Source organism: Caretta caretta, chromosome 3 (genome assembly GCF_965140235.1).
Source record: "Caretta caretta isolate rCarCar2 chromosome 3, rCarCar1.hap1, whole genome shotgun sequence".
Taxonomy (NCBI): domain Eukaryota; kingdom Metazoa; phylum Chordata; order Testudines; family Cheloniidae; genus Caretta; species Caretta caretta.
Genome location: NC_134208.1, coordinates 168,347,523 through 168,360,376, shown reverse-complemented (window position 1 = coordinate 168,360,376; position 12,854 = coordinate 168,347,523). Strand labels below are relative to the sequence as shown.

The window sequence follows — 12,854 nt, the reverse complement described above, 5'->3', positions numbered from 1 at the left end:
TCATTGTAAAGCTAAGAATCTGTTTGCACATACGTAGCAACACAAGTTAAGTTTTTACTTTTGTTGTCTTGGCTATTTGTGCTCTGCTAAGATCCAGAATTTAGGAGAGAGTTGCTTTTGAAGCAGTAAGAAAAACAAATTACTGTACCTTGCTGTTTAATGTCCAACAATTGCTGCCGGAAGTCATTTCATGTTGATCTGTTCAGTCTTCATACAATAGAGACATGATTTTCTGATGGTTTTGAGTTCCATCCCTTAAAAATTCATACTAATTCTGAAGAGGGGAAGTAGTGAGACAAGTTAAGGCTGCAGGATGTTGGGTTTTTCCCTTTTTTAAAATAACCTCAGATCTCCACAACAGACTCTGTCATAAATATAAAGGGAAGGGTAACAACCTTTATGTATGCAGTAATATAAAATCCCTCTTGGCCAAATATACAGAATCACTTACCTGTAAAGGGTTAATCAGTTCAATTAGCCTAGTTGGTACCTGACCAGAAGGACCAATGGGGAAAGAAGATACTTTCAAATCTGGGTTGGGGGGAGGGGGGGAGGAGTTTTTTTGTGCTCTCTTTGTGTGTGCCCTCTCAGACAGAGAGGGGGACCAGGGCAGGAAAAAACATCTCCTAAAAAGATCCTGAAATGATACATATAAAATTACAGAAATTGCAAGTAATAGCAAGAAAATGCATTAGATTATCTTTTGTTTTAGCATGTGAATTTTCCCTATGCTAAGAGGTAATTTTATTCCTGTTTTGTAACTGGGAAGCATAGTCAGAGGGGAATCCTCTGGGTTTTAACTCTTTTTATTTACCCTGTAAAGTTATCTTCCATCCTGATTTTGGAGGCATGATTCTTTCTTTTTTTTTTTTTTTTTTTTAATAAAATTCTTCTTTTAAGAACCTGATTGATTTTCAGTTCTAAAAACCAGGGATTTGGTCTGTGCTCACTTTGTTAACCTATCGGTTGGTATATTATTCTCAAGCCCACCCCCCCCCCCCCAGGAAAGGGGGTGAAAGCGCTTGGGGGGATATTTTGGGGGGAATAGGGCTCCAAGTGGCCCCTCCCTGAATGTTTGTTTAAATCACTTGGTGGTGGCAGCAACACCGTCCAAGGACAAGGAAAGGAATTTCTGCCTTGGGGAAGTTTTTAACCTAAACTGGTGAAATATAAGCTTAGGGGGTCTTTCATGCAGGTCCCCACATCTGTACCCCAGAGTTCAAAGTGGGGAGAGAACTCAGACTTAGTAGGCAGTTATCAACAGTGGAAATCTCCTCTGAAGAAATCATAACCACACTATTAAAGAGACGCTGTCAGCTTAAATTTGCACCCAATTTTAGGTTTTACCTAAAACAGGTCTCATTGGAATTATTCAAATCTATGGAAGAATCCAGTTTAGTTTGAACGGTTTGTAGTATTTCATTCCTAAATTTTAATCAGTCTAAATGGATTTATATAACTGGTTTGTAACACACTGTATGGAGTCTGTAGTTTTGCTTTAGAGAATTCATGCATAACATGGAAGAAATCCAGCCTCTGGTTCCAGAAACAAATCAAATGTGAATTCTTTTATGTTACCTTAAAGCATAATAATTACAATTCCGGCTGGCTAAGGTAGAGTAAAAGCTGTAGAAGCAAATTAGCCTGCATAACCGGCTCACATACTACTGTTCAATAAAGAGATTCCTTTCTTTTCAGATTTATTTTACTTGGAAAATTCTACCAAAGAGCAGACTCACTCGTGCTGGGGGATATGGGCTCTGGGCTGGGGGTGCAGGTTCCAGGTGGGGACAGATATGAGGGGTTCAGAGTGCAGGAGGGGGTGTGGGCTCCAGCTGTGGGTGTGGGCTCTGGGGTGGGCCTGGGGTGCAGGAGGGGGCTTAGGGCTGTGGCAGGGAGTTGGGGTGGTTGCAGAATGCGGGCTCCAGGAGGGAATTTGGGTGCAGGAGGAGACTCTAGACTGTGGCAGGAGATTGGGGGTGCAGGGTCCCAACAGTGCTTACCACAGCTCCCAGGAAGGGGCACTCAGGTCTCTGCAGTCCTAGACACATGGGCGGCCAGGGCTGCCCATGCACCTAGGGGCCGATGGGACCCAGCAGCCGCTTCCAGGAGCCACGTGGAGCCAGAGCAGGCAAGGAGCTTGCCTTAGCCCTGGGCCCCCACGTGCCACTGACCAGACTTTTAATGGCCTGGTTGGCAATGCCAACCAGTAGGGTTGCCAACTTTCTAACAGCACAAAACCAAACACCCTAGCTCCATCCCCTGCCCCTTCTCTGAGGCCCCAACCCCTGCACCATCCCTTCTCCGAGGCCGCACCCCCTGCTCACTCCATTCCCCCTCCCTCCATGGCTCATTCTACCCCACACTCACTCACTTTGCAGGGTCTTGAGGTGCAGTAGGGGGTGAGGGCTCCAGCTGGGAGTGCAGGCTCTGGGGTGGGGTGGGGGGTGAAGGGTTCAGGGTGCAGGAAGGGTTTCTAGGCTGGGGCAGGGGTGCAGGAGGGGGTGAGGGCTCCAGCTGGGAGTGCGAGCTCTGGGGTTGTGGATGAGGGGCTCAGAGTGCGGGAGGGGGCTCTAGGCTGCAGCAGGGGGTTGGGGTGGGGGAAGGGGTGAGGGCTCCAGCTGGGGGTGCAGGCTCTGGAGTGGGGTCAGGATGAGGAGTTTGGGGTATAGGAGGGGGCTCCAGGCTGGAGTTAAGTGGTGTGGAGTGCAGGGGGGAGCTCAGGCTCCAGCCACATGGTGCTTACCCCTCAGGCAGCTCTGGTTGGAGGCACTGCAGGGCTAAGGCAGGCTCCCTGCCTGCACTGGCTCCATGTGGCGCCCCGGAAGCAGCCGACATGTCCGGCTCCTAGGCATACAGAGCCAGGGAGGCTGCTTCTGCTCAGAGTGTCCAACTGCAAACACTATCCTTGTGTGAGACACCTAAGCCAGATCAGCTGTTTAGGTAGCCCGTGCAACCTCCATTTACTTTTTATTTGCCTGTTTCTGTATTATGGGAGGGGGGCCAAAATGTTCTGCTTAGGGCCCCCAATGGGCTAGCACTGGCTCCAAGTCCTGACTTGCAGTCTGCTGACCCAAATGCTGGAGCCCTTCCCCGGTGCTGTGATGTGCTCCAGCTGGCTGCAAGGAGACACTCAGTCAGAGTGGGGATCCCTGTGCATGGCCTGAGGGGAATCCAGTACCAGCCTCCAGTGCAGGAAGGCTCAGGCTGGTAAATCCCCAGCTGGGGGGGCACAAATGCTTCCCCCCGCATGCCCGGTGCTGTGCCTGGGCAGTGTTACTGCGGCCTGCGGTGCTGGGTCTCCCCAGGATCCTTGCTGCTGGGGTGGACCGGCTGCAGGGGGTGCTCTGCAGTGCTGGCCACCTCCCTCTGAGTTCCTCTTGGCTGCAGCGCCCGCCCTTCATTCTCCAGTGCCGGAAGTAGCGGCCTGGCTGGGAGTAGAAGCCAGAGACAGCAGTTGAACTGGAGGGTGAGTTTCTGCACAGGGGCCACCGGGCCTAAGCCGCCTAGCAGCCAGAGCTGCTGGCCGCTTGCAGAGCCAGCACAGACAGGGAACCTGCCTTAGCGCCACAGCACCGCCAACTGGACTTTTATCTGCCCAGTCGGTGGTGCTGACGACAGCTGCCAGGGTCCCTTTTCCATGGGGTGTTCCAGTCAAAAACCGGACACCTGGCAACCTTAGTTATAATTAGTAGCTGAAAGCTTGTGCTGTCACAGGGATGTAATTCGTAAAGTCATGTATGTAACAAAGCCAAAAATAGCTGAGCGGTGTTGATTGAACCTGGTGATATTCTGAACAAAAAGAGCTCTCAGCCATGCTTGTGACTGCTTCTATTGCTTCACACTGACTCAAGACATTCTAGGCTTCACAGTGAGACACAGAGTGACAGTCCTAAGAAGTCTATATAGACTAGAGGTGGACCCAAAGCAAAATTCCTGTGTAGATCAAAACTCCCCTGAATCCTCCAGGAATTTGTATGGATTCAGATCTGAACTTTGTGGCTAGCTGTGTCTAGCAGTGGGACAAATCATACCCTCAGGTTTGAATACCCCATTGGATGCCAAGAAAATTTGTCTCCAGGTGAGAACTTTGCAACTCACATGCATTTCTAGTTAGAACTTAAGCAGTTTGTTAACTTGCTTTACCTTTTGCAAGATTGTTGGGAAAGCAGAACACACGCCATATTTGAACATCACTTGCAGGTTGGCCAGGACTAATGGAATGCATGGCTAATAGCATCACTCACCCCTCTCCTCTTCATCTGCTTCATGAAGATTTGAGAATTTTAACTTACAGGCCTTTGTAACAATCCCGTCTGTGGCACCAAGATACACAGATGTCTCATATAGAAAGATATCCAATTCTCCAAAAGCTCCTCTGGCAATTGAGCTGATCTATCAGTCATATGGTCTCCTGTTTTCACTACATATTCTGTAACTGATATAAAGATTTGATAAGTTACCTGTTACAGAAACAACTTTGCTAGTACAAGTTAATGTCACCAAGAAGAGGAGAAAGGCTAAAAAATGATGGCCCTCCATTTAGAGGAGTAAAATTTAAAACATTTTGCCTTGGCCAACTCAGTAGACATTTCAGCCTTGTTAAACACATGCAAGTTAAATGATGTTTCTTTGTTCTAGGCTACCATTTACAGAGAAATGTTCACGGTAAAACTCTTACTAGTAAGCACTGAATTATTTTGATGTTTTACAGGTTTTAATTTCTCATTGAAACTACCAATCACAAGCTTTACTATAGACTATTATTAGAGGTGGATAAAGAATGCACCACAATGCAACCAGATAGTCAGTTATGGATGCATTAAAATGGTTATGACATTGCAGTGTGTGTTTATGCTGTACAGCATTTCCCAAAACAATAGGTAGAATAATGAGATTATAACAAAAGGCCAGCTTCTCATCTCAGTTACGTCAGTATTAGCCTGTCCCTGAGATCAGAATCTGAACTGTTACTTTTTACAAAGTGCATCAGTATAACTTGCCATTTCTAATTTACTGAACCTTTACATGCTATTTTTATATCAAATTGCATAACCAAATAATTGCTAGCTTGTTTAGTTTAGTCATCTCTTCACAGGCAACTGCAAGTTACAATATGACAGTCTCGCTATATACAAGATGCTTCATTTTGCAAGGCTTTCATGAAGCCTATAATACTCATTTGCATAAAGTACGGTATGAGTGAGGTGTTGTTGTGAGGTTTCCCTACACCTATGGAATTCCTCTAAATTTACTACTTATTGATTATTGTGCTCTTTTGCAATTAGTCATTTGTAAAACAAATTCATTGCGGCTAGTGAGAGGTAAGGGACTGACTGTAGAGGAGACTGGAGTCCCCTATTTATCCATAGAACAAGCAGAGTGGAGGCAGTAGCTCTGGGAGATTCTCTTTGGGGTGCGGGATGTTGCTAAACAGTTTACATTGGGTTTGCCTGATTTTGGTGGGCCTGTCCCTCATACTGCAAATTTGTTTGCTACTGAGTGTATGAATTAATCTCTCTGTGCCTCAGTCTTCCCAATGGTAAAATTACCCACTTCACAGGTGGGCTGCGGTCTTCATTAAAAAAATCACATGGTTTGAGCTCCTCCAATGGAAGATACTAGGATACTGCCAAGCATTAATTTTCTCCCAACCAGTTCACCCATTCCAGGTTCATTTAAAGTCAATATTTAGCCAGTTAGTCTAACTTATTTTTGACAAGCTCGTATCAACATCAAATCATACTTTTATAGCAATTTGCAAACATAACACTAAATATTTATTTCTGTTATTAAGAAATGTGCTCTCCACACTTCACCCCCAAATAATGGTTAGTTAAAAAGTGAGCAGCTCTCACCAATACTCTAGTCTCTTTCCCCTTCTTAGAATAATATACATAAATAACAAAAATCCTATATTTAGATAATTGCTGGAAAAACAACATTAAAGGAATCGAGAGAAATTAAGCTGTCACTCTGCCAGCAACCAGATCCACATTTGAAAGAGGAGGATATTTGCACCTGTGCGGAACTTAAATAACATCAGCAGAACTCTGTGCAAGGTGCAAAGGTCTACTAATGCTGATCTGATTGAAGGATTGGGACCTGAGGCCTGATCCAAAGTCCACGGAAGTCAACAGAAGGACTCCCATTGACTTCAGTGGGGTTTGGTAGGCCCACATCAGATGTTTAGCACACAATACATTTTTAAATGGTTACCAAAACAAAGGTAGTTAATAATCAACACATGCCTATACCCTGAGTTAGTTATAAAGTTCTGTAGAACAAGTTGCAGCTTGCTCATCGGTTAAATAAAGAATGTAGCCTGAAAAGCAGCAGTAGTAATTTGCATGTTTCAGCCTCATCTATGCCCTGTGCAATCCCTCTGTCATCACTTTATGGGTGAAAGACTAGTTTTTGTTTCTCTGCTAATTTTGACACTGGTAAGGTTTGTATTAAAGCAGCCATTGCTAACAGGTATTTCTGGAAAGAGTTGGGTTAGATCTTTGCCACTGGCATTGGTTAATCAGTAATCTCTTTCAGTTACACAGGACTAGACAGACCTTGATAGTAGAAAGAAAAGGAGTACTTGTGGCACCTTAGAGACTAACCAATTTATTTGAGCATGAGCTTTCGTGAGCTACAGCTCACTTCATCAGATGTATACCGTGGAAACTGCAGCAGACTTTATATACACACAGAGAATATGAAACAATACCTCCTCCCACCCCACTGTCCTGCTGGTAATAGGTATTGTTTCATATTCTCTGTGTGTATATAAAGTCTGCTGCAGTTTCCACGGTATACATCTGATGAAGTGAGCTGTAGCTCACGAAAGCTCATGCTCAAATAAATTGGTTAGTCTCTAAGGTGCCACAAGTACTCCTTTTCTTTTTGCGAATACAGACTAACACGGCTGTTCCTCTGAAACTTGATAGTGGAGGAAGTTTGCTTCTTTTTGGAGTAAAAGGTCTAGAAATGGGATGGGATCCATAAAAATCTGACTACAAATACGAGCTGCATCTTGACATACATATCATGCCAACTTGCCATGACCAAAACATGCTTACAGTATGCAACCAGCAACAGATGAGGCTAGAAAAGTCAGCTGAAGAGATTTGAGAGAGAGAGAGAGAGAGAGAGAGAGAGAGAGTTGTGAAAGGTGCAGATTATCCACTCTTCCTCCTATGAGCAGCCTTATCTGACTACAGAAACCAGGGCAACGTAAGTTGTTTTGCCAGTACAGCATACATCGCACTTTGGCTTGCCTTGACTCCTCCCACATCTCAGTTCACACTTACCTCTTCTGAGTTTGCAGACCTATCTGTGTTGAAAGTTGGAATGGCAGGCTCCCCAGGGGGATGGGCACACACAGGATTTTGAGGAAGGTTGTGTTGCAATCTGCCTCACTTTGTAAAATGCAAGCCATGAGAGCACATATCCTTAAGTGACAGCTTTTCGGAGTCTTAGCAAAACTTCTAGTTGCAATTGCACATTGCCATGTGGATAGAGCATAGAGATTATATATCAAAACACCAAAAGGGTTTTTAAGATGGTTCAAACTGTCCTTGCTTCTTTTAATTCTGGAATGTCTGAACTCACTGCATACAGTATGCTGTAGGATAAGGAAAATGCAAACTGGTCATGAGCGACACTGCCATGTCTATTTATGAATGAACATGTATGTGATAGTCCAGCAATTTAAAAGGAAAAATCTGAAATTATGTTTATACTATTTCTTATAGTAAAGCATTTACAAACAGAACTTTATAATTCCTAGGAGTTTTATTTCTTCAGGGTTATGTCACAGAATATGCCAAAAAAACACAACATTTGCAATAAATGTAAATTACAGGACACCTCCTATTTTCATGCTTGACAGTCATATGAACAGACACAAAACTTTTGGACAGGGTATGTGCATTAAAGACGTGCTAGAAATGGTCATACCTCAAATATCACAGTTATGTGTCATTGACATGACTGATGTATTAAAACTTCGTAAGACTTATCAAAGCTCTGTTACTATTGTTAACAGTGGCTAAAAAAAGAATCCTGATGGCCTGGATGAATCTAGCAAGACCACAAGGGACACGATGGCTCAATCTGATCAGAGTAAATCTCATAACACAAAGTCTTAGCAAGAGCACGAACAAAAATCAGGCCATTTTGAAATGAAATGAGGAAACAAAAACAAAATAAATGATTGCAAAATAAACAGACTTACTTGACAATACACAGCAGTAGTGCCACCTTGACTTTCTCCTCACCGATAAAACAGGCATATTCTTGTCTTTTTTTTTTTTTTTTTTTTTTAAATAGAAAGCTTGGCAAACAAGACTCTCTGTTCATGGAAGGGAAAGAGAATAGGAAAGGTTTTTAAACCAAATCTTTCCATCTATTCATACTCCAAATTCTCAAGTGTAACCCTTCTGCCAGTCAGTCAGAGTTGGCAGCAACAAGGGCTGGGTTCAGTATCTAGGGGTTCCTTTTCAATAACACAATGCAAAACCGACTCAAGCCCCCACCCAGTGACTTGGGACAATTACATACCACCACCTCTGGGCGCCTCTAAGAGGCGATACTTCCCTTCTCACAAGCACAGAGTCTGAGTGTAGCAAAAGCCTTTTAATAAAGGAGGGAAACAATGCAGCATTATGTTGGGGAAACACCACAAACAGGATTCATAAAACCAACAATGAGCAACAGAAGACCCACCCCCAAGTAGATTGGGCCATGTCCTTTTCCCTTTGGTTCTTGAGTCCAGCAACCCAAAAAAGTCACCCCACCCACAGTTTCTGCCCTTGGTCAGTGCAGCCCCAGAGTTCAGAAGTCCATCTGCAGAGTTTACCTCCCAGCCTGGGTGGAAGTGGGGGCGGTTTGGGTGGCACCTCACAGGCTCTGCTGCTCAGGTCAACAGCCAATTGCCATGCTTCTCCCTGGGGTTCTGCTACAGTCTTCACCGTCAGCCACCCCTCTCCACTAGCCATTCTGGCTAGCCGCTCACCAATATGTTTTCATCACCGCAACAGAGCTCTCAGTGATTTCAGCTCTGCAGCATGTAACAAGACTCCGAATGGAGTCAAAATTAGCTCTGTCATTCTACAGTGGCGAGAGGAGTCAAAGCAGGGTCAATACCTACACAACCAAGTACAGATACCTGTCCCCAACCTCTCTCAATTCATTGGAGTTTGGAACCCATGTCCCTTGCCTAGCGAGTGCCGTGTACTTGAGGGTGAGTCCCTCAGTCATAAAATGCCAAGAACAGTTGTTCTTGATTCACATAACCAGGATAACACCACTTTATTACTCCTGCCCCAATAACAAAGAGACTGGGGATCCCACAACAGCCAAAGTGACCACTTGGGCAAGCAGTTCCATTGTGCTAGGCAGGGTGGGTGTGCCCATGCAAATGAGATCAGCCCCTGAAGTCCTCTTCCACAGCTCACCATCAGATGTCAGGGGAGCGCTCATTCTGACTCTGCTTACACAAGATTTTGGCTAATAGCAGTAAAAGATGTTAAATCAGAGTGACACAAAATTCAGGCTAATGATGACTACAGAAAACACCATACAAAATGAATTGCCTAGACTTAAGGGATAGTGGTGCATATTAATGCTTTAATCCAGTTGCTGGTGATAAAACATGCTCTGGACTGTCCAAGAATCTTTTCAGGAAAGGTACGGAGTAAAATTAACAATATCACTGGACTACACTTGCCTAGCACACTAAAACTATGGGCATGATCCTGATCTTATTAAAAAAAATCAATGGGAGTTTTGCCATTGTCTTCAGTGGGGCTAATATTCTACTCCATGTGATGTTTTTGAATTGCAGGAGCTGTCAAAATAGAAATGTTGCCCAAGTTAATATTTTATACCATGGTTCTGAGTTTATCACACATACACTGGGAAATTGTTCCAATAGTTAATTGCCCACACAGTTAAAAATTTACACTTTTGAATCCTGCTAAGACCTTGGCTTCTAATATTCGGGCAAACACATGCATACCAATAGCAACGTCTCTTGGAAAATATTTTCTGCTCTGTGTAGGCAAATGATCAGTACAAGGCAGAGATCACTGAAACCCAATATCCTTGATATTTTTAGAAGGGTTTGGCACCACTGGAATTTAGTGATGATTAAAATACCTGAGTGGCCTAAGAATCAGATTTGGAAATAACTAGGCTCCCTGAATTCACAGCTGACTCAGCTTTTCTTCCTTCAAGGACAGATAATTGGCATACACACTGATTTTTAGGTGTAGATATTTTGGATGAAATCTTAAAAGCAGAGGTCCCAATTCTGGGCTACAGCCCAGAGCCAGAAACTCTCCCCTCATTAGGCAATCCCCCCAACGAAAGGGGGATTCCCGAGAGACAAAGAGATAGCAAAACACCATTACCAGTGTAGGGCTGTGACCAGGGGCAGAACAACAACATCGGTGAATGGCTAGAGTGCAGGCAACTCTCTTGGGCACTGCAGCAGCCAGGGTGTAAATGAGAGCAGTCCCTGATACCAGCCAGGTTTAAAATGCAATTAGTTGACAATACTGAATACTATTTGACCCAGTCTACACTGAGTGGTTGGTTATGGTCAGTGTCATGTCAGCTAACTCAACTCTTCGCAATCACATTCAAACAATATACAGTGTTCTACTGAAAACAAGCCCACAAAGATTAAGTACCCCAAGGCAACACAGATGAGTTAGTAGCACAGCAGGGATCAGAACACAGTTGATGCTAGCACAATGGTCGGTCTACCAGGGGTTCTCAAACATTTTCATATTGTGTGGACAACTTAATAGAGAGCCTGTCTCAGAGACCATGTCACCTCCCATTCACAAAAGAGCCCTGTGGCGACTTCAGCAATTGTTTATACTGAACAATAGTAATACTAGGAAATTAATAGTCATTTAGCTGTCTTTAATGCAATAAATATTTGTCCTTTTACAAAGAAAGGAATCACACTTTTGTTCTTCATTTCAACTCCTCTTCTCATCAGTTCTCTTGCTCTCTCTCCCTCTCCTCCCCTTATTCTTTTGCTGTCTGGTCCCTTTTTCCTCCTCTACCCTTGGACATACTACTTGATTCCCTCTTCCCCTGGGGATACTGCCCCTGGACAGCAGCCTCATTCTCTTCCCTCAAGGTCATGCCTCTCCTCTTGTAAAGCAGTAACCCCTGGCAGAGGCAGATAAATTGGCTTCTCCTCATTTCCAGCTGCTTTACAAGCCACCAGGCTCTTCTTTGAATTGAAGAAACTGGAGCACCATGTGTCCAGCCTTCTTTGAGCAGACCAACCAATAAGTGCTCCATGGGCTACAGACCACAGTTGCGGAACTGCTGAGCTTGCATATAGAGGTGGAACCCTACTGCCAATCTTTGAAGGTATCTTCAAATGAATGCACAGAGTTACTAAAAGCTAGCATTAGTGCAATACAAAGACAGACAAAAAGTGTCAACTGGGGGTGCCAGTAAAATCCTATAGCACCCATTGTTCTAGTTTTCACACTTTATGGCACCAAAATCTTTGTTTCCTTGTCCCATGATTTTGTGTGATAAGGCATTGGATTAGGATTCAAGAGATCTAGGTTTGCTCCCAGCTCTGCCACAAAATGCCTGAGTGACCTTGGGCAAGTGACTTAATTTTGCTGTGCCTCAGGTCTCTATCCACCTGTGCTATTTCACAGGGGGATGTGCATAATCGAATAATGCTCAGATAAGACAGAGACAGAAAACACAAACATCAGTTTCTATTTTATTGAAAGGTTTAGACATTGTTCTCTCTGCAATATTACTGTTCAGAAAAACTTCAAATTAAATCTGACCTTTTCATTCTATTAAACCTGTTTGTCCCCATCCTTAGACCTCTTCCTCCTACTCAAAAGTTGGCTGGAGAAGTGTATTGTGATCCTTCCTATCCATGCTTAATGTTAATTGAATGTTTGTGAAAATCCTGCAGGCTTCCCACGTCAAAGGTCATGCAAATTAATAAAGTCATGTTTTATGTTGTCATCATGCATTATAAGGGTGAACAGTATGAACTATTAACTGAAAAGAGTTCTCAGACTGAAAACTTTCTGCACAAAGATCTAGTATTAACGGATATGTAAGTTGAGCTCAATCTGCCAGCGACTTCATTATGTCGGAAACAGGAGCCGAAACGCATGGGGTCAAATTTTCAATGAATACCTCAATCTGGCTTAGTTTCACGTATACAATCGTCTGCATGCATTCAGTTCTGTGCACAGTCATATTCCTATGCAAGTGCAAGGACAGGCCAACAGAACTTTAACACAAAATTGGAGATCACATTTGAACATCTGCCCCCCTCCCCCTGTGTTTTTTGGGGCTGGCCTGGTGCTGGAGAAGTCTGACTGCTGACACCTAAGGTGTAAATATGACGCTGTGGTCATTATTCACTTAAAACCATGTTCAAAAACATTTACCATCTTAGCAATTCTAACAATATAGATTAAAAACCCAGACACTTCTGCAATAAAAGTATACGCAAAAAGAAAAGGAGTACTTGTGGCACCTTAGAGACTAACCAATTTATTTGAGCATAAGCTTTCGTGAGCTACAGCTCACTTCATCGGATGCATACTGTGGAAAAAGTGTAGAAGATCTTTTTATATACACACGAAGCATGAAAAAATACCTCCTCCCACCCCACTCTCCTGCTGCTAATAGCTTATCTAAAGTGATCACTCCTTACAATGTGTATGATAATCAAGTTGGGCCATTTCCAGCACAAATCCAGGTTTTCTCACCCTCTGGCCCCCTACACACAAACTCACTCTCCTGCTGGTAACAGCCCATCCAAAGTGACCACTCTCTTTACAGTACGTATG

At 43.8% G+C, this 12,854-nt stretch overlaps 1 protein-coding gene across 2 annotated transcripts in view; it reads right to left on the bottom strand.

Annotated features, from left to right (window-relative positions):
• The window catches only part of LPGAT1 (lysophosphatidylglycerol acyltransferase 1), a 172,332-nt gene extending 159,798 nt beyond the window's left edge, over nucleotides 1-12,534 (bottom strand). The window contains exons 1-4 of one of the 2 annotated variants that reach the window (XM_048843116.2): nucleotides 8,228-12,534; nucleotides 7,302-7,615; nucleotides 4,296-4,438; nucleotides 149-274 (exon numbers count right to left, since the gene is read on the bottom strand). In XM_048843116.2, coding sequence (XP_048699073.2) covers nucleotides 149-187 — 39 coding nt within the window. In that variant the 5' untranslated portion in view covers nucleotides 188-274; nucleotides 4,296-4,438; nucleotides 7,302-7,615; nucleotides 8,228-12,534. Of the gene's footprint in view, nucleotides 1-148; nucleotides 339-4,295; nucleotides 4,439-7,301; nucleotides 7,616-8,227 lie in introns of those variants that run through there. The other variant, XM_048843117.2, reaches the window with a different exon arrangement.
• Nucleotides 12,535-12,854: the final 320 nt, after the last annotated feature.